This window comes from Phascolarctos cinereus, unplaced genomic scaffold (assembly GCF_003287225.1).
Source record: "Phascolarctos cinereus isolate Bilbo 61053 unplaced genomic scaffold, phaCin_HiC Scaffold_4;HRSCAF=312, whole genome shotgun sequence".
Lineage (NCBI taxonomy): Eukaryota > Metazoa > Chordata > Mammalia > Diprotodontia > Phascolarctidae > Phascolarctos > Phascolarctos cinereus.
Window position 1 is genome coordinate 140,884,965 of NW_027555847.1, and position 22,012 is coordinate 140,906,976.

At 40.8% G+C, this 22,012-nt stretch overlaps 1 protein-coding gene across 6 annotated transcripts in view; it reads left to right on the forward strand.

The window, feature by feature from the left end:
- ARHGAP17 (Rho GTPase activating protein 17) overlaps positions 1 to 22,012 on the forward strand; it is a 129,036-nt gene that overhangs the window by 89,419 nt on the left and 17,605 nt on the right. For 5 of the 6 annotated variants that reach the window (XR_002326287.2, XR_002326286.2, XM_020995433.2 and 2 more), the window contains exons 6-17: positions 490 to 566; positions 1,834 to 1,945; positions 2,503 to 2,571; positions 2,759 to 2,840; positions 10,450 to 10,577; positions 11,029 to 11,140; positions 12,306 to 12,387; positions 13,297 to 13,377; positions 16,401 to 16,514; positions 17,643 to 17,734; positions 17,901 to 18,054; positions 21,337 to 21,576. Coding sequence is in view for 4 of the 6 variants with exons in the window: in XM_020995433.2 (XP_020851092.1) it covers positions 490 to 566; positions 1,834 to 1,945; positions 2,503 to 2,571; positions 2,759 to 2,840; positions 10,450 to 10,577; positions 11,029 to 11,140; positions 12,306 to 12,387; positions 13,297 to 13,377; positions 16,401 to 16,514; positions 17,643 to 17,734; positions 17,901 to 18,054; positions 21,337 to 21,576 (1,343 nt within the window). In the remaining 2 variants the exon portion in view is untranslated. The remainder of the gene's footprint in view (positions 1 to 489; positions 567 to 1,833; positions 1,946 to 2,502; positions 2,572 to 2,758; positions 2,841 to 10,449; positions 10,578 to 11,028; positions 11,141 to 12,305; positions 12,388 to 13,296; positions 13,378 to 16,400; positions 16,515 to 17,642; positions 17,735 to 17,900; positions 18,055 to 21,336; positions 21,577 to 22,012) is intronic. The other variant, XM_020995436.2, reaches the window with a different exon arrangement.

The window sequence follows — 22,012 nt, forward strand, 5'->3', positions numbered from 1 at the left end:
GTGGGTGAACAAGTTTATTTTGTTATTATGTATGTGTGTATGTCTGTATGTCTATATCTCTGCATATAGATAGATATTACACATACACCCACCCTTTCAAATTGGCTTGTATTACTTAATGCTTAGCTAGCTGAAATTTCACCAGTATGGATATTTGCTCTACCTACCCATTTTAAAATCCTTTCATACTTTAGTAGATGAGGAATTTATCATCAGACAGGCAGACTTCATATTGATATGTGGTTTTCCCAAGGCTAGTCTTTGGAGGAGAGACACACATCCCATTGCCAGACCTATACTTGAAGACTTTCCTGCTGGATAGGGACTGTTGGAACCTTTGCTCCACTGGTACAGCCTTCAAGAATCTAGGGCCCTCCTCTGCTCCACAGTGAGGCAGTAGAGGACTTTATTAGAAGTTTAAAATGTGTTTTTCTATTCAGTTTTTTCTTAACCTGAAATTGATAACATTTCATTTTGTCTTTATTCCAGGTGGATATCCCAAACATTCAGAAACAAAGGAAACAACTTTCTAAATTGGTATTAGACTGGGATTCTGTCAGAGCTAGGTAAACACAGAAGGTTGCCAATATACTATTCCCTCAAGTTTCTAGCAGCTTTAGCTACCCAGATCACTTTTAGCAGCAGTGCTATGTCCCAAAACTCATGTTTTACTTATAAACGAGGCGTTCATGATGTCAAAAAAGGCTAGATGAGGAAAAAAGGGGATTGTTTCCATCTGATGATTTTCCATGATGGAGACTACTTTTTCAAAGCATCCCATTCTACTTTTAAACAGCTCTAGTTAAGTTTTTCCTTCTTATTGAACCCAAATCTACCTCCCTTTCCAACCATTGCTCTGTTTGGGGGGGGGGGGTGGAACAAGGCAATGGGGTGAAATAACTTGCCCAAGGGCATTTAAGTAAGTGTCAAATATCTGAGGCCAGACTTGAACTCAGGTCCTCTTGACTCCAGAGCTGATGCTGTATCCACTGTACCACCTAGCTGCTGCCCCCATTGCTTTGTTTTCTAGAGTCAAACAGACCAAGTCCCTTCCACCTGACCATCCTTTAAGGATCTGAAGATTTCTCTTATGCTTCCTCTTAAGTTTTTCTTCCCTAAGTTAAATATCCATAGTTCTTTTAGCCATCCCATATGTGACATAATTTCACATCCCATTGGTCACCTTTATCTGGACACATTGTCAGTGGCCTTCCTAAAATGTGGTACTCAGCAGCAAACACAGTATTTCAAGTGTTATCCAACAAGGAAATGCTTTGGTGGAACTTTTGTACTTTTGTTGTTATGGGTGGCAGAATGCTCATATACGGAAAGTAGGTGAGTGTTTAAAGAGCTGATACGCCAGTGATGTATCCTTTTCCCAGAAAGGTGTCCAAAAGCCAGGAACTTGAGGTTCTAGTGTGATCAGGATTCCTAAACTGTATGTTATAGGGAGCATGGATTCGTAGATGAGAGGCTAATTGTGGTAGGGTTTTGGAGCTAGAAAGTGGAGTGAGATCAAACAGCACACTTAGTTGCTCATGGGCAGGAATTAGGCAGTCTTTCAGTAATGCCTGTAGGTAAGAGAAAGGAGTTGTTTTTAAGGGGTTATTTATGAAGAAAATATCCTACTAGGAGAAAACAAATTTGACCTCAAAGTTGGCTATCCTTGGTGGTGTTTATTTACCCCATTCCCCAGCCTTTTGTCAGAGACATTCTGACTTTTGTACTCAAGGAGAAAAGACTTTTCAGGGTGTAGCATGTGTCCCAGTAGGGGAGTTTTTATAAGCTTGGATTTACAAAGCCAACCTTGATCCAGTCTTCTTTGATTTTCAGGTGGAACCAGGCACACAAGTCTTCAGGAACTAACTTTCAGGGGCTTCCATCAAAGATAGACTCTTTAAAAGAAGAGATGGATGAGGCTGGGAATAAAGTGGAACAATGCAAGGTATGTTAGCTTAATAACAACAGCAGTCTTTAGGAATTTAACATGGAATATTAGTACAAGGTTCTACATTTTCCTGATAAATATTTACATTTAAATTGATTTCAGTGCAAAAAGTATCATAACACCACGTTAGTCACTTTTGCTACGCCCGTTAAGATTGTCTATTTATTCTCATTTACATTTCCTCATATGCTCACTGTTAGATGGTGCTCCATTCTTCTAGGACTTTTTTTTGACATTATTTTATAAAGATCTTTCCAGATTTCTTTATATTCTTGGTATTTTTCAGTTGCAACTGCGTTGTAATATTCTGTTGCATTGACATTCCATAGTTTATTAACAGTTGCCCTCTTGTTGTACATTTAGGTTGCTTCCAGCCTTTTGCCTTCACATATATTGCTGTAATGAAAATCCTTGAACATAATAGCTCCCTTTTTTTGTTCTCAGTAACATTTTCAGGATGTATTGTCAGCAATTAAGGTATTGGGCACAAAGGGTGTTATTATTTTTGTAACCTTTATCACAGATTCTTTCTTCTACCCTTTTACTTAATCCAGGATCAACTTGCTGCAGACATGTATAACTTTGTGGCTAAAGAAGGGGAGTATGCCAGATACTTTGTTACGGTAGGTCATTTATTCTCCTGTGAAATGTTCAGTTTTATCGAAATGAACTGTCTTTGTTTTGTTTGAATACCTGTACCACGTTTTGTCCATTGAAAACAAAGATCGCATTTCTTTTGCTCAACCATGTTGTGGTGTGTTCATCAACGCTAACATTGCCTTTGTTTTTGAATGTGGGTTCTGTTCCCAGTTATTAGAAGCCCAAGCAGATTACCATAGAAAAGCCTTAGCTGTCTTAGAAAAGGCCCTCCCTGAAATCCAGGCCCATCAAGGTAATGTAACTTGTGTTCTTGCCTGAGTCTTCTCTCTGCCTTTGCCCCCTCTGCAGTCTTCTTCTTCACCTTGCCTCCTCTGCATGCGAACCCCAAAAATAATGCCCCCTTTTGTCCTGGAAAATGCTCTTCCCCAGCATACCTTCATCTCTTGCTGCTGCGTATTCTAATTCCTTCCAAAAGTAGATTTGCCGTACTAACAAAACACGTGTCTTTCTGAAACCTACAAACAAAACAACAGAAGTTTTTGTTTTTGTTTTTGGAGTAGCACCATGCTATTCTGTCACCTCCTTGAGGTAGGTGAAGGTGTACAATCTTCTCCAGAATCTAATGGTTGAGTTGCTGCGGTATTTAACCCTAGAACTGAAACTTCCAAATGATCATTTCCCAAAAAGTTACCCTAGAATGTTTTTGAGCATTCTAAAAATTGTTGTACGCTGGCACAGCCGGTAAAGGCTCCACTGCCTGCTGAAGACCAGGTCAGATCCATTTCTTCTGTATTCTGTTTCTACCTGTATGTAGAAGTTCTTCACCAAGAACATCACATATTTGCTTTCTGATCTTGGACAACTGAAGATCATACCCCCAAGTTATGAGGACTGTAGAAATTACCCCGATGATCACTTCTGTGAGGGGGGTGTGTGTGTGTGTGTGTGTGTGTGTGTGTGTGTGTGTGTGTTCGTGCGCGCGTGTTAGAGACAGAGAGAGGGAGAGAGATAGGCAAAGACAGGCAGACTGAGAGAGAGAGACAGCAGATGTGAATGGATATGTGCCATTGAAATTGCTGCTCGGAATTAGGATATTGCTTTACTCATCCTTCATCCTTGGCTAGACCAGGAGAGCTAAGCTAGATCTGAGCTCTAAACTTGGGAAGTTGTCTATTAAATTCTGTAAAGTTATGATGGACTCCTGGCTTGTGCTGAAGCTTTTTGTTTATAGAAATGGAAGCCAATAGTAAACTTCCAGATTGAGCAGTTTGGAGTTCTTGGCTGACCAGAGTGTGAGCTCTGCACAGACCCAGGGCACATGTGTCTCACTCATCCTCTCTACCATAGATTTGGCAGATTTCTAAGATTCTCATGCTCAGTTCTTAAATGACCTAACTTTCCAAGTTTCTTGTGATGGTGGTACTAAGAAATATACATCAAATTGGTATGTGGTGAATTAATGTATGTAAAGTTGGTAAAGCAAGAGACGAACATAGCAAACTGAGCTTAGAAAAGTGCAGACTAAGAGTGCTTTACAGGAATTGGTTCAGGCAAATTGTAGGCAGTGATGACATGTGCATGCAGATTATGGCCAGTGAAGAATGTTGGGCGTGATCAGTAAATCATTGGGAGAAAACGCAGAGCCAGTAATAGCTGACATTTATATAGATCTTGAGGGTTTGTTTACAAAGTGTTTTTCCTCTCTACAACCCAGTGCAAATACCATTATCTGTATTTTCTAGATGAGGAAATAGGCTTGAGATTGTGATTTACCCAAGGTCACGTGGCCACAGGTGTCAGGAACTAATGCTCAGATCCTGACCTTAACCCCAAGAATGTCTGTACCATTCTGCCTGTCAGTGAGACATGGAATAAGAGAGTTTCAAACCAGTGACCTTTGCTGCTCATGAATTTAATTTGTTCAAAATATTCAATCAGAAAGATAAGTTTAGGGATCTATCACAGAAAAGGCTAGTTGCAGTGCCTTCCACAGGCCTTAGCAGGAAGCACATGTGGCCACTTAGGGGATTGTTGTAGGGTAGATGTCCTGGGTGTGGTGGAGAAAGGAGATGGGTATTTCATGAGTATGTTCAGAGGTGATAGTGAGAGTCCTTCACAAGCATTTGGGAAATCCTGTGCTTGGCCATATCTGGTCTCTGCAACCCCCTTTTTGTGGTATCCCTCAGGAGATGTTTTTCAGAAGATCACCTAATTAAAGATCATCAATCAGTGAGAATTTACCAAGTGCTTAGTCTATGCCAGGCCCTTTGCTAGGTGCGGGAAGGATCCAAGTATAAAGAATGACATGCGTAGTATAACTTTCATTTTACAGATGAGAAATCATAAACCTGAAGAAGTTAGGGAATTTGCCTAAAGTCACACAGGTAGTAAGTAAGTAGGGCTCCTACCTCTTCCTCAAGTTAAACCTAGCTCAGCCATTTCACTGCTTCACAGGAGTGATGTGTTCATTCCCTCGGTCACCACCTCTTTCTCTGACACATCTCCTGGCTCCTTACCCTCTGCCCCCACCCATACTTGGGTTTTTCTTATTCTGAAAAAAAAACCTTCAGTTGACTTTGCTGCCCTCTAAAATGATTCCACTATTATCTCTCCTTCCTTTCATTGCTAGGCTTTCGAAAGGAATAGTTTCTGTCAGAAATCCTCCTTTGGTCACCAGCCTTACTCACATACCAGACCAGTGCACTACAGCGGGTTTATTTTTCCTACCACTCTACTAAAATTACTTTCTTGGAGGTTGCCAGTAACCCAATTCTTCTTGACCTCTCTGTAGGAATTGACAGAGGTTTGAAAACCCTTTTCTCAGAAGGTCTTTCTTCCTGGGACTGTGGTGATAGATTGCTTTCCTACTTCTCCCCCTACTCTCTGACTATTGTCATTCCCTGACTCCATTTCTAGTCTTGCTGTTCAAAAGCAGGCATTTGCTAAAGTTGAGTCCTTAACTCTCTATTCTCTCTGTAGAATACAATCTTCCTTAAGGCAGGAACTTAACTTTTTTTGTCTTTGTGTCTCAGGTGCCTAGACCAGTGCCTGGCAGACAAAAGGCACTTAATAAAATCATGGTTAATTCAGTGACATATGCATCTGCCCTCTCATGAAATGGAACTCTCATCCACAACCATGACTTCAACAATTCTGTCGTCTCTTCCAGTTTTTAGTCCTATGTTCCAACTGGATTTCTAGTTGTCGCCACAAATTCAGTACATAGAAAGAATTGATCATTTCCTGATCCCACTATGTCTCCCAGGCTTAAAACTTTGGGGTCATTTTACTCATCTTCCATAGCCTGTCAAACACCAAGCTGTGATGGCTTTCCTACAGAATGCCTCATATGACGTCTTTCTTCCTCAGTTTCCCCCACTACTGCCCTACAGTGAATCCAGATTACCTGCCACTGAGTGTTTCAGGATCAGATCTTTTGCCTAGCATTCAAGTTTTTTCACTCTGTGGCTTCTATTTATCAGTCTCCTGATGACAAATTAAATGGTCTGCTTTTTTTTGCCTTCCTGTATCACACAGTTCCTACCCCACCTCCCATCCTGATTCTTGCTGTTATCCAGTCACTTCAGTTGAGTCTGACTCTTTGTGATCCCATTTGGGTTTTTTTTGTTTTGGGTGAGACAGTTGGGGTTAAGTGACTTGCCCAGAGTCACATAGCTAGTGAGTGTTATGTGTCTGAGGCCAGATTTGAACTCAGGTCTTCCTGACCCCAGGGCCAATGCTCTATCCACTGTGCTACCTAGCTGCCCCATTTGGGTTTTTTTTTTTGCCAGAGATACTAAAGTAGTTTGCCATTTCCTTCTCCAGATTATTTTACAGCGGAGAAATTCAGGCACACAAGGTGAAGTGATTTGCCTTGGATCACACAGCTAGAAAGTGTGTGGGGCTGGATTTGAATTCAGGTCTTCTTGACTCCAGGTGTGGTGCTCTATCCACTGTACCACCTGGTTGCCGTAATTCTTACCTATCCTTCATGACCCAACTCAAGTTCCACCTCCTCTGTGAAACCTTCCCTGACCATTGAAGCCTTCAGTGACCTTTTTTTCTTCAAGCATTGTTAGGGTAGGGGCTTCATAGAATATCTATCCCCTGTACCTTCCTACACTCTTATTTTTCTTTCCTATCCATTTTCCCCATGCTTCTTCCCAATTGTTTTTCCATCTTTCTGTGGTTAACATTTAATCTTTTGTATTTAGTTGGGACTTTGGACATTGGTGAGATGTGATTTTTTTTTAAATTTTTTTTTTTGGCTAGGCAATGGGGTTAAGTGACTTGCTCAGGGTCACGCAGCTAGTAATTGTTATGTGTCTGAGGCTGGATTTGAACTCACGTCCTCTTGAATCTAGGGCTGGTGCTGTATCTACTGCACCACCTAGCTGCCCCAATAGTATTCTTTATTCACATACATTCAGTTCTTCTGAGGATTGCTGGGACACTTGGCCGTCTATGTATAGGAGAGAGTTAGTGATAGCTTGTGGCTAACGGCTGGGTTTTTTTTTATTACTCAGGTGACCACAATCCAAATTGTAGGAGCATAGCTAAGGATGTGAATGCTTCATGCCTATTTTTTTTTTTTAAAGAATAAAGTATTTCTGACAGGACCCTTCAACAACTAGTTCTTGTGCCACATAGTTCTTTCTTCTACAAGCTTGTAAGCTTGTCTACTATGTGCATGGTGCTAGTCTCAATGCTGGAAATGTGGAGACAAAAAAAGGGGAAAGTTTTAGAAATCATCTGCTGAGGAATGATGATTAAACTGAGAGAGAGAACTAAAACTGAACTAATGATTGATGATGGACCTAAAACAGCTCAGGAAGCAGGGAGAGAGTAGAAGAAGGGAGCCCAGCACAGAGCCTTGAAGGCTGCCCATCCTTAATTTGCAGAAGAATATGGTCTAGGGAGGAGGCCGAAAAGAACCAATCAAAGGGAAGGCCAAGGCCAGCCAGAGAGGAGAGTAGTCTCACCAGGGAATAGAGAGCGTGTCCAGGAAAGGACTGGGTGAATGGCAGTGTCAGATGTTGCAGAGAGCTGGAGTAGTCTGAGGATTGAAAGAGGTCTTTGGATTAGCAGGTAAGAAGTCACTGATATGCTTGGAGAGTCAAGTAAAGGAACTGGAAGCCAGATTACAAGGGAGTGAGGAATGGAAGGTAAAGAAGAGGAGGTAATAGATAACTCTAAGAGTCTGGCTGTGAAAGAGAAGAGAGAGAGGATGACAGCTTGAGGGGAGGATCAAGGGAAGCTCAAGCCCCACCTATTTCATTGTGTAGTAAAACTCAAGCCTTCAGTGCTATATTTCTGTTAGGGAATTATTTTCTGTACCAGGATTAATAAGGGTAATCTAAAATAGACATCGTACATCACTTTTGAAAGATCAAGTGCGCAAAGTTTTTACAAACTTAGAAAATGTGAGTCATCTGGATAGACCTCATTTGCTTCCCTTAGAAAAGAAGGGGTTGAGCTGTGGGTTAGAGAGAGTCAGAAAAGTGCAGACATGGGAGCACCTTTAGAATCCATCTAACACACTCTTTACTTGAGCAAAAATCTGTTCTGTTACTGAATCTCAAAGTCGGAAAATTCTTTAGAGGCCACCTAGTCTAATCCATACTTGACCCAGAATCTTTAACTGCAGCATCCTCAACCACTGGCTGTCTATCAGTCTCTTGAAGAGCGTATTAAAAAGACTTTGTTATTTCTGACATCGTACATGATGTGTTTTATGATTCCTTTTAGGTCAGTCAGTCTATGAGCAACTTAAGTGAGACTCAGCGATAAAACCAAGATTCGTGCTTCTTTCACTTTTATGAACTTATTTACTTGCTCACAAAAGAACCCCTATTGAGACTATCTTTCCTCTAACTGGAAAGCTAGTGCTCAGTTTTTTCTTAGAGATAAAAATGCGAATGTTTGTCAATGCAAAACATAAGATTTAGAATGTCAGATCTGGAAATGACCTTAGACATCACCTAGTCCAAACTCTGATATTTTTTTTTTTTGGTTAGGCAGTGGGGTTAAGTGACTTGCCCAGGGTCACACAGCTAGTTAAGTGTTATGTGTCTGAGGCTAGATTTGAACTCAGGTCCTCCTGAATCCAGAGCCAGTGCTCTATCCACTGTGCCACCTAGCTGCCCCCAAACTCTGATTTTACAGTGAACAAAATTGTGCTCCCAGTTACAGTGAGTTAAGGATAGAGCCAGGACTGGACTCCTGGTTTGTTGATCTTGATTCCAGTCTTTCTCAGATTTTTCTCACATTTCTGTGGCTATGGGTCTGTCCTTGGCCTCTTCTCTTGTCTCTCCTTTCTTCCCCGGCAGTCTCCTTCACCCTATAATTTGAAGAGTGCATCTATGCAGATGAGCACTCTCCTACCCCATCCCTGCCATGAAGTCTGTCTAGTCAGACTTGACCTCTCCTGTGTTATAGATCTGTGTCCTCAACTTTCTCTAGAACTTCTTCATCTGGATGTCCTACCAGTTAATCAGCAAACATTTATTGAGTACCTGCTGTGTGTCAGGACTCTTCTAGATGCTGAGGGTACAGACACAGACAGTCCTGACCCCAAGGAGCTTACTATCCAGGAGGACAACATGTATGTCAAGCAGAGCTCATTTTCCTTGTCTCCTAAGCTAGCGTTTCTGTCTGTGGCACACCCACCAGTTCAGGGGGTGAAGGAATGCTCATAACCTGAGAGTCTTCTTTTGATCCTTTCTTCTCCCTCTCTACTCACATCCATTCAGTTACTGAGGCCCATTGATTCCACCTCCATGACATCTCTGGCATCCAGCCTATCCACCCTTATTGCTGCCTCCTTGGACGGCCGGAATAGCTTCTTTAAGGTCTTCCTGCCTCTACGTTCGTTCTCCTCTGATCCATCATTCAAATGCTGCAGGGCTCATTTTTCTAAGTATGTCATATCTCTGCTCAAGAGTTTTTAGTAGCTCTCTATCTTACTGAGTCAGGTCTGAACTCCTCTGTGTGGTGTTTGAGGTCCTCTAAAATTGGATCCCACCCTCCTCCCTTCTAGCTTCATCTCCTTCCACACGTTACTGCTCCAGCTAAACCAGACTGTTCCATCCAAATCCGTCCTCACATTTGCATTCCCTTCTTACATCTTTGTGCCTCTGTTCGGTCTGTTCTTTGTTCCTAGAATGTCTTTTGTCACCCTCTTTGCCTGTCCTGTAAAGTCTAACTCAAATGCTACCACCTCTGTGAAGCCTATCCTGATCCCGCCTCCTCACTCCAGTCTCAAATAGCAATTTGTGTTGTAACTTTCTGGTGTTACTTAACAGCCTGTCTTTCATGTTCCTCTCCAGACTGTAAGTTCTGAGGGGAGGGAACCATGGCCATTTAAACTTTGTCTTTCCCCCATGACCTAGATAGTTCCTTGTATGCAGTAGGTACGTAGTGAATGTTTATTTTCTTTGTATTTTCACCATGCTAAGCAAGCTAGCTCCAGCTTCCTGCTTGGCCCTAGCTCGTGCATAATGAGACCAGAGGGCAGTTCTGACTGACAGAACAGGGACATTATAATGCCAGTGAGAGAAGTCTTGTCAGGAAGATAAGCACAGACACAAGTGATAATAATAGAAAATAAAGCATTATTGCATTTTAAAAGTACAAAGTTCTCTTTTGAGGGGGGAAAGGCCACAGAATATAGTCTGGGGAGAGGGGTTGGGTAGAGTGGAGTGAGGGAAAGCTTAATGAATGAAGTGGCATTTAAGTGGCCTTACAAAGATTAGTAAGCTCTCAGCTAGAACATGTTTTTCTTTTTTTCCCCAAGCACATCCTACTAATTTCCTGAAGTTCATCTCTGGTGATAGGGGAAGTGCATGGATTTGTGACAAAATAAATTATTGATTGCCTTTCTCAATATTGTGCTGCTGTAGATAAATGGGCAGAAAAGCCTGCCTTCGGAACGCCGTTAGAAGAGCACTTGAAACGGAGTGGGCGGGATATTGCATTGCCCATTGAAGCCTGTGTGATGCTACTCTTAGAAACTGGCATGAAGGAGGAGGTATGTGACGTCTTCCCACACTGCCCAGAGTACTCCTGCCCCTCCGCTGTGTCCGCTTCCCCTTTGATTCTCTATCTCTTTTTCCTTTAACTTCAAAGACAAAGATTGAGTACATCCTTTGTCCTTAACATTCTTTGGTTTTAAATGTGTCCTTTTAGGTATATGACCTTGTAAAGTTCTTTCTCCTTTTAGGCCCTCAGTTTTCTCATTTATAAATTGAAGGAAGTGGTTTCTAAAAGCCCTTCCAGTTCTGAAGTCCTGTATTTCTAGAGTTCTTTCCTTTCTAAGGTCTTACGTTCTCGGTTTCCTTTCTGCTCTGATGTCTTATCTTCTAAGGCCCCTTCCAGTTCTGACATTCCATGTTCTAAAGTCCCTTCCAGGTCTGACTTTGCATGTTCTCAGGTTCTTTCAGTGTAACTCCTTATGCTTCTATAATTGTTGCCTTATATAGGGTCTTTTCAGAATTGGGGCTGGAGCATCCAAGTTAAAGAAGCTAAAAGCTGCTTTAGACTGCTCTACATCTCAGCTGGATGAGTTTTATTCAGACCCACATGCTGTCGCAGGTAAACTCTGAATATGTATGGAACCAATCACCATCTCACCAGTGTTAGAGGTTCTTAGCTTTCGTTACATCATGGAACCCTTTGGCAGTCTGGTAAAGCCTCTGGACCACTCCTGAGGATCCTGTTTTTAAAAGCATAAAGTAAAATACTTAGTATTACAAAGGAAACCAATTATATTGAAATTCAGTTATCAGAGTAGTTTTTTTAAAATTACAGACTCTGGGTTAAGAACCTCGGGCTAAATGATGGCAGATGAGTGACACAGTCTTAGACGATGCTTCAGAACTGGTGAACAGATACACTCTATTTAAGTTTAATGTAAAACTGAAATTTCCTCCTGGTCAGATTTCCTGGGATTCATGGAAAGAGTTTGCTTGAGTGGACACATCTTGTCTGGTCACTTTGTAAAAATTGAGGTAGTATTGATAATGGTATGTTTTTCCTCATTGGGAAGGCAGCGGGATAGTGGGGAGAGCACCATGCTCAGCATCAGAGGTCCTGGGGCACAAGCCTTGGCCTCAGGATGGGCTGCGTGACCCTGGCAGACTATTTCACATCACTGTCCGCTTTCTCATGTGAAAGGTGGATATATCGATGAATAAATCAACAAACCAGCATTTATTGAGCACCTAATGGATAATCATATGGCAGGAAGTGTGTTGGGTTCTAGAAATATAAATGTAAGGCAGTTGTTCCCCTCAAGGAGCATTCTGATAGGGGGAGGTGTTACCTAATATGTAGATTACCCACCTTCACACGGGGTAGTGTAAAGAAAGTTCTTTATAAACCAGAAAGGATCTTTAGCCTGTGTGAGTAGTTGTTGTCCTGTCTCCTTTCCCAGACATGCAGATGTGCTTGGAGAAATCCTTTTCTCTTAGGAGGTGCTTCTGGAACATGCAGAGTATGTACTGCTCCCTCAGCATGTTTTCAAGGGAACAGAGGGTTTGTTTAAACTTCGGGAGTTTTCTCCCCATCCCACCCTCATTATGTTTTCTTTCTGTTTTAAAAAGAAGCAAAGTAGTCAAAACATTTAAAAGCTTTTATTAAAAGGAAGTCTTGCGTTGACACTGTGTGTGTCTGTGTGGTGCATATACATATACATATACATATACATATACATATACATATACATATACACACTAAGGGGAAATTGATGTCATTTCAGGTGCCTTGAAGTCCTATTTACGGGAATTGCCTGAACCTTTAATGACTTTTCATCTTTATGAAGAATGGACAAAAGTGGCTAGGTAAGGTGATGAAAAATTGATTCCTGGTCAGGAGGGGGAGCACTGGACTTCGAGTCAGAAGACTTGGGGTTGAGTCGTGGTTCTGACACTTGCTGGCTGTGTTGCCTTGGACAAGGCCTGCCACATCTTTGAACCCTGATAGTCTTGTCTATAAAATGCACCTACTGTCTCTCAGGGTTGTTGTGAAGAAAGTGAATTTTAAACTGTGAAGTTCTGTAGAAATGTAAGATTTTATTGTCATCAGCAGGGAAACACAATCAAAAATTACCCTCTCAGATCCTCACAACATAATCCTACCATTCCTTACTTTTTTGATGACAATTTATAAATAAATCAGTGTTTTAATACAAATTCCAACACTTAGGAGTTATGAGCAAGTCTATTAATCTTTCTGAACCTCAATTTCCTCATTTGTAAAATGAGAAAACCACTTGAAGAATTGTGAGGAAATAGCTTTATGAACCTCCAAGGGTCCTGTAAACATGAGTTGTCTTTATTAGTAATATCAATCAGTAAACATTTATGAAGCACCTATTTTATGTCAGGCTCTATACTAAGTTCTGGGAATAAAAAGAGAAGCAAAAGAACAGTCCCTATCTTCAGGGGGAGACAGCCTGCAAAGAAATATATAAAAGGCAAGCTATATACAGGATGAATAGAAAGTAATTAACAGAGGGAAGTCACCAGAATTAAGAGGGGTTGGGGAAGGCTTCCTATAGAAGGTAGGATTTTAGCTGTGACTGAAGGGAGCCAGGGAGGTCGTTAGTTGGAGCAGAGGAGAGAGAGTGTTCTAGGCCTATAGGATAGCCAGAGAGAATGCCTGGAGCCAAGAGATGGAGTCTGGTTCTTGTCACTTTAATCAAAGTATATTTTGATAAATTTCATAAATTATGAACTTTTTTGCTTCAGTGTACAGGATCCAGACAAAAAACTTCAAGATTTGTGGAGCATATGCCAGAAATTGCCAAAGCCAAATTTTGCCAATTTCAGGTTTGTATCATTGCTGAATTTTTTACCATGATCCAATTCTCATCTAGCAAAAGTGTTAGCACAACAAAGACATTTCAGGACCCTCCTATTGGTCCGTTTAACCTAGTAGGACAGACTATTTGGGACAGTGCTTTCATCGTAGTAGGGATCTCACTTTTACTGTTATTATTCATATGCTATTTGGTGCCAAAAAGAATTGACCTGAAAATGCTGATCAGCTGAATTTTCTGCTTAACTGTGGGTTAATCCATTCATTGAGTGAAATTTGCCCATGAATGGGGTGGATGTTCCAGTTGAGAAAGTAGTGACTTTGCCTTGGAATTTGCTTTGAACTAGTTTATTCTAATTCACCACTCTTCATTAATACATTCATTTTTATCAAGGAACATCTTTAAGCCATTAGACAATCCATCAGCCTTAGGTCAATACACTTTGTTTTGTTTGAATTTTTTTTTTTACTATGTATGGAATTTTGTTAACAAACACGAACATTCAGACGCACAAAGAAGAAAAAGGAAGATTGCTTATGAAACTGGAATCTTTGTTACTTGGATCAACACACTAGGAAAGAGAGTGTAGTAGGCAGAGCACTGGCCTTGGAGTCAGGTCACCTGGCCTCCCAGCCTGGCTCTGCTGCCATCTGAGGTAGATAAGGCCCCTTTCTTTCTTTGTGCCTCAGTTCATTCATCTGTGACATGAAGATAATGGAGTAGAGGATCTTGTAGGGGTCCCACTGGCTTTGGTAGTCATTGTCCCTCTTAGGCCCACATGTCTATTTCTCTAGGTAATGGACTAGAGACTAATGAATGTAGACAAACGATAAGCCTAGTAGGAAGAATAAAAGCTCTCCTCTAAGCTTCTGCAAAAGTCTCTGAGAAGGACAAGAATTTAAAAATAAATCCTGATTAGAAATGCTTCAGTCTGACCAGTGATCCTAAAAAGTAATGGTTCAGTTAGAAAATTTTTGTTAAAATAATCACATTGAAAGAAGCAATCATACAAGTATAAATTGGATTTCTTCTCTCTCTTCTAATCGGCTTTACTCATTCTTATTCTGTTAACTGTATTGTACCATAATTTTTAAAATTAAAGAATGGTGCTTTTTTGTATCATAGTGAGAAGTAAAATTCTAATTGATGTTAAGTGTATTTTGCTTTATGAAATAGGTTTGTTCCCTGAAATTTGGGCATAGAACAAATGTTTATAAAATGAATCGTTTTCCTATTGACTTCCTATATAAAAATAGTTATTTCAAAGTGGATTTTTAAAAACTCCCTAAAACAAAATAAAGTCATATTTAGAATGCAGAAAACCTTTTAAACCCACATCTTTAACCAAAAAGTTATTTGTTTTTCAATTAAACAAAAATACTCAAAATAAGTCACAAGAGAGGCAGTATGATGTCCAAGTGCCAGGGTTTGAATCCTGGTTCTACCCCATACTGCCTGGGCAACCTTGGGCAAGTTATTTAACTTCTCTGGACCTTAGTTTTCTCACTTGTAAAATAAGGGGGCTGAACTCCATGACCTCTAAGGTTCCTTTTGGCTCTAAACTCAGTGACCCTACAAGTAAGATAACTTAAAAAAAGAGTCTACTGGAAACCCTTCCTTTAAGACAATGTCAGTAAAAGAGAAAGATGAGCCCTGTGTGTCTCCTAACCATTTTTTCTTGTTAACCAAAACAAACACTCCATTTTAAAATCCTCAGCATCTTACTATTTCTTACAAGTTAGTTAAGTTGTGTATTTTTCCCTTTTAATTAATTTAACAGCCCTGGTTTGGACTTTGAATATCTGTCAGTGTCTCATATCCTTATAAATTTGATGCTGAGGACTTGCAAATTTTCCTCAGCAGATGAGATTTGGGCCTCCCCTTCCCTCTTCCCCTCTTTCTTTCATTCTTTCTTTCTCTCTCCTCTCCTCCCCTCCCCTCCCCTTTCCTCTTCTTCGCTTTCTTTCCCAGCAATAAATGAGAATGACCAGTGTACCAAAGGCCATGCTTACCTTCCTGTCCTGTTCTATGTCTCATGTACTCTGCCAGTAGTCCCAGTCAGTGCCTCATCCCCCAAGCCCACCTCTGAAGTCTCACTGTAGACTGAAGGTGGCCCTGGTTCAGGAAGATTCTTTCAGTATAGTACAAAGTCTGATAGTCAAATATGTATCTGTCATCCATGGACCAGCTAGCCAAGTGCAGAGAGGTTTATTACCAAATTGTTGCCTATCAAATGATGTTATATTTTTGACCGCAGTGACTTACGAAACACATCCCCAGAGACCCAGAGTGCATCAGTTCACATGGGTAGGGGGAGGTGGGAAAGATGTCACACAAACGAAATGACAGATCTTGTAAAATACTTCCATAATTTGAAGTGCCAAACCTAGAGTGTCAGCATTGACATGGAGTGAGTGCTAGGCCTGGAGTCAGGAAGCCCTGGGTTCAAGTCTTGTCTCTGACATTACCCCAGAGTCCTGGGCAGTCATGTAACCTCTTTGTAGCTTGGGAGGAATAAAGGGGAAGGGTACTAAAGGGCCTTACCTACAAGAGCATGGATATGGGCAGGTTCTAGGCTCTATTTACTTCTATTCCTGGAGTTCTCCCGTGATGAAGAAATTATCCTTCATGCATCTGTATGCTGTTTCAAAACTTCAAATAGGTCTTCTTTGAATACCACTCACACTTGTGACTCTTAGAGTGACCTCTGATCCTGTTTTCTACAAGTGTTCCTGGTAGCCACATTGTTATAATTAATGAGGAGGGAGGGGCAAGACCAACAAAAAATTTCTGCCGTGATCATAGAATAGATTCAGGCTGCTAGGTGGTTCCTGGTTCTTTTCAGTGGGTATTTGAGAAACTTAGACAGTAATCTCTTTTAAGTAGAAATCTAGCCTGTCTTTTGATACACAGACCACAAAAACTATCTTTATCACTTAACTGATCTGAATATTCTAGTCAGATCATGCTTTGTTATTTTGATCCTGCGTAATGAAGAGCAGGTGTGATGGTGGATGCTTTTTCCTTTGGCAGGTATCTAATCAAGTTTCTAGCAAAGCTTGCACAGACCAGTGATGTTAACAAGATGACACCTAGCAACATTGCAATAGTGCTGGGCCCTAACTTGCTCTGGGCCAAAACGGAAGGGTAAGTGACTGTTTCCCGTCAAACCAGCACTTGCTTCAGAAAAGAGGAAAGTCGCACTGGAAATTCGAAGTCTAACCCAGCAACTGCTGCCCAGAAGTTGATGGAGATGGTCATTTGGGATCAGTTGCCCTCTTGTCCACAGTAACCATTGGAGTAGCATCCACCTCCCCACTGGCTGTTGGATCCTCTACCACCACAGAAGGCTGCCCACTCACTAGAATAGCCACTCCAGGTCATGTTTCAGTGAAGCTTAAGGATTCAGGTCTCTCAAGACATAGGTTCCAGGAAGACTGGGAACTGCAAGCCATTTTCCCTTGTTGCATCTATGTCCTTACTTCCTACTCTCTTAGCCCTTTGCAGTCCGACATCTGATCCTGCTACTTTACTGAAATTGCTCTTTTTAAACTTAAGAACTCATAAACCCAGTGGCCTTTTTCTCAGGGTCCATTATGCTTTACCCACCTACAGCTTTTGACATAATGTTTCTTGTGATCCTCTTTTCCCTTACTTCCCCTCCTAGCTGTCTCACCTTAGTTTCTTTTGCCTCTTCATCCTCCTCTTCCTGTCCTCTAAAAGTGGGCAACCCCCAAGATTCTATCCTGAGCCTCTTTGCTTCTCCTTTCCTTTCCTCCACTCTCCTCCTTTCTGTAAATCCTACAGAGAAGATCCACCTAATGTACTAGAGGCTTTCCTCTAGTTGCTTAAATAGTCATTCCTTAATTTATTCATTTAGTAAATATTAAGCCTATGTCAAGTCTTGTGCTAGATGCTAGAGGATATGCAAATCTCCCTATCTTCACCATGTTTGTAGGCAGTAACATTAAATGTTGTCTTGAGCTATGCCAGTGTAGAGTTCAGGCTGTCCACCTGTGTACACAGATCAGTGTAATATAGAGTGTACAGTAATAAAGATGTGAAATAGCCCATTCAGAGGGGTTTCTCCCCATTATCTCTCTCGTTTAGGGGGGTAGTTGGCCCAGCGCTACATGGATTTAACATTTTCTTTGCCTGCCTAGAATTTTTTTCTCCTTTCTGAATTACTGGAATGATACTGTAGTGATGAATACAGCCAGCATTGTAGTCATTATTCATCAGAAACACTTAACGCTTCTTACATTTCCTTTCTAGGTCTCTTGCAGACATGGCAGCAGCAACATCTGTTCATGTGGTTGCAGTAATCGAGCCAATAATTCAGCATGCTGACTGGTTCTTTCCTGAAGGTGAAGATTTCTGGTGGGGGGAGGGATGGGACAAACACCAGCTCTGTCCCATATTGTTCTCCAAGCTAGGGGTTGGATGATCATAGAGACCCTTCTCTCAGGTTCTTTAGACACCTCATGGGGGGGCCATGTACCTTAATATCTTCCTGGATTTGTCTTTTTGCAGAGGTGGATTTTAATGTGTCGGGAGCATTTGTAGGACCAGCCTCGAACTCAAATCACTTACCCCACACTGGGAATGACTATGATACAGGCACTCTGGAAAGGAAGAGGCCGGCCAGCATGGCAGTAATGGAAGGAGACTTGCTCAAGAAGGAGGGGTAGGTTCAGCATAAGTTCTCTCTTTTTAAATCAACAACAGATTTGTTGGGTCATAATTGATGGTATTTATACTACTGAGCATAACAGATTTTAACCATTAAAAAATTCTAATCCCAGTTTGGGGTTATAGAGTCTCAGTATTTGAAAGTGGTCTCAGAGGTGCTCTAATCCCATCTCCCTCCCGGTGCATGTTTGCCATCCCTGCTAGGTGGACAGCCTGCCACTCTCTCCATAGAGTGACTCTTCCATACTATCCGGTTGCTAAGGATGGTGCTTGTTCTGGCTTGCTCAGAAGAATACTCTGATGAGTAGGCAAATTACTCCCCAAGGTCTCAGGTCTTTTTTTCTTGTATATATTCCATATGATAACTTTTTATAAGCTGCAAAATAAAAAATAATTTTTTAAAGTTTATGGAGTAAAATTTAGGGTCTGAGAGCGCTAAAAATGTTATCCTGTATCTCTGCAAATAATTTCTTTGAAAATTAATTTTAAAAACTTTTGGAACTGCAGTTTGGATGATTTATGTGTTCTTCAGTTTCATTTGGGAAGATACTGCTTTTGACCTCTACACAGTTTATATAAATCTCAAATTGTCTTTATTTTCTTCTTTCCTGCTTCCTATTTTCTTTTTATAAAATAAAATTTTATTGGTAACTTTTGTTTTTATATTGCTTCTCCCATTTTTCTTTTCCTGCTTAACAAAAAGAATTGAAATTTTTTAAAAAATTTAAGATTTGCTGTGAAATACCAATACCACCAATTTAATTTATTCGTGCAATTATTTCTTTTTAAATGAATGTTCATAAAATGTTAGAATTTTTCAGTCACTATCTTATCTTCCATTAAAATTCTTTGTTGGGCCATTCATTCACATTCACTGTTTTATGTGATAGTAATTAGTGTATACTGTTCTTTGGATTCTGCTTTTTTTTTTCTTTTTACATTATTTCACAAAGGCATTTCCAAATTTCTTCTCTTTTTGTATGCTTGTCTTATCTTTATTGCCTTGTACTATGATCAGTTCTTTAACCCTTTCCGTATTATCATGCATTTAGGCTGCTTCTGTTCCCCCATACACACTTGTTTTTTCAATTACAAATAAAGGAGCAGTAGCAGCATTTGAAAAGAAAGTTCTTTTTAAAAATTCTCTCAAGATGTATTTGCAACAGTGGAATTATGGGTCCAAGGCTGTTTTTTTTTTTAAGTAACATTTATGGCCTACTGCCAGAGTGCCTTCCAAAAAGAGTCTCTTAATTTGAATTATCCTAGTAAATAATATATCTACCCGTGTTCCACAACTCTTGTTACTTTTAATTATTCTTGGCAATTTGTTGAGGTTGGGGTGGGTACCTCAAATTTGTTTTAATTTGTACCTCTGGTTTTTCTTGACGAGAACCTTTTCAAATATTTATCAACAATTTGTGTTTCCCCCTTTGAAAATTTACTATTTGTGTTTTCATTATTAACCCATGTAATACTCTATATAATAAGAATATAGCTTATATTTTCAAGTTAGAATTCACATTATATGCATTTAGGTATTGTGCTATTTTATAGATTAGTTGTCATTTTCTTTCTCATTCTCCTCCCTCCTCTTTCATTCATCCTCTCCATGGTTAGACAAAGTAATCTTATCTGAAGCTTGGTGACATGTCTAGGACTCTTGGGGTTGAGTTTGTGCTACTTTTGAAACTACAGCTCTCTTTTATAAGGGAGCATAGGGAGTGTCAAGGGAATGTTGAGCCTGACCTGTGATTTCACCAATATAGGGAACTCTTCACGAGGAACTCCCTTACCAGCGTAAGTTGGCATCTGCTTTATAACTTAGGCCTCAGCAAATCACTGAGATGTCAAATGACTTGTCCAGGATCACACAGCCAGTATGTTTCTAAAGCAACAGTCAAACCCATGTCTTTCTCTTTATGGTTCTGGCTCTCTCTGTGCTGTGCCATACTGTCCCCCTGTAATACTAAACATGCCATGGCTTTCAGTAAACCAAGAATGACGAGATGGCCTAAAATCTGTTTACTTTGTCTTTAATACAAACATTACTTGTATTTATGTTGCTGAAAACAGCATTCGTTTTTAAAAAGTCATAAGCTTCTTTGAGTTAACTACACTTAGGGAAAGATGTCTGTTTATAGTGAAAGAAAGTGCTTTGCCTTTCATCCAGTACAGATTCAATGTGTAAAAACAGATCTTACTTTAATCTCTTCCCACATTCATCTCTGTCCCCAATGATAAATCATGTTAAGAAAATTTATTCTTAAAACATTCTGAAATATAAAACTTTTCTTGGACAACAATAAGATGTAATATATATTTTGAATACATGTAGGTGATCTTATATAAATTCATGATCCAGATGGATTTTCCTACTTTGGCACCTCGTTGTAGGAATACAGCCCACATTAGTATTGGTTTAAGCCAGCTGTTGTTCACAAAGTCATAGAATTTCAGAGATATGGGAAGAGATATTAATGTCTGTGTAGTTAAATCTGTGCACAAAGCATGGAATCTCATCTATAGCATCCTCAGTGTGTGTTCACTTACTTTGAATACCTGCAGGGACAGAAAGCTCACCCCCTGCTGAGGCAACCCATTCCATTTTTAGAAGGCTCCAGTTGTTATGAAGTTCTTCCTCTACTGCAACAGAAATCTTTCATCTTTCAATTTCATTTCTACTCGTTGGTCTTAATTCTTCCCTCTAGGGCCATGCTGAACAAATCTAATCCCTCTTCCACAGGAGAGCTCTTTGGATAACTTGGAAAGTTATTTCCCCCCAAGTCTTTTCTTCTCCAGTATCCATGGAACATGATTTTAAGAGTCTAAGCTGATATCACAGGGGAAAAAAAGAGTGGACATTTCTGCCTGCCGCTGGCAAATGGAAATTATTTTGGGGCTCTTTAGGCTGTCGGTCTCCTCAGTTCATGCAGAGAATCTTGAGGTGACTGCATCTAACCAGACTGTGTTACCGAGTTTCGGGCACAGTTGAGGCCTTAGATGTTTGCTATCGATGTGGCTCTGTTCAGCTTTTGAAAGAAAAGACTAAATGCCAGTCTCAAGGACTTGGGCTTGCTCCTTTGTTTGGAGCCAGACTTTGTGGCATGGCGTCTTCATGTCAGTGTTGCAATGTGGGTAAGTGGGTGCTTTTTCTGTTGTTGTTGCTTCATTGCATGCTGGGCAACAAAAGTTGCTGTATTCCCCAGTGGATTTTAACGTGGGCTTCTAGCTTGATAGTTGGCTCGCATGGTGTGTTGACTCTTTCTTCTTTCTGTAGCTTTGGTGTGAAACTTATGGACTTCCAGGCCAGTCGGCGAAGTGGCACACTCAGTAGAAAGCACACATCCCCCGCTTTCCACCCGCCACTCCCGCCCACGGAGGGCATCACCTTGGCTCCCCCAGGCTCAGAGCCGCCCTCCCACAGCTGTGGGGCTGAAAACAGTGGAGGTGGTGTGGCTTTTCCCCCCTCTGCTGGCTTACCTGAGCCAGTGTCCACTCAAGGGAATGATGACGGCAGGTAAGGAGGCTGGCTCCCGCTGGCTAGGCTTCCCAATGGCCTCAGCCTTTTAAAGTGGTATTAAACACTGCCTTGTAGCAGGATAGGATTTGAGAGTTACAAGGGACCTTTAAGACCATCTGGTCTCCACACCCACCCTCCCACCCCTGTTTTAAAAGATTAGGGCAGGGGAGGTTAAGGGATTTACTCAAGGCTACACAGGTAATAAGTGCCAGAGGCAAAGTTTCAACTTAGATCATCTTACTCTGAGCCTTGTGCCTTTCATACTGTACATTGTCAAAGATGGAGGGGACTTAAGATTCTAGAACCTAAAATACCCTTAGAAATCATCTGGTACAGCCTCCTCATTTTCCATGCAGGAACTTCAACCCAAAGGTAAGTAAATGGTCTGTCCAAGGTTACCCATTTAGGTAATAGTAGAGCTACAAGAAGAAAC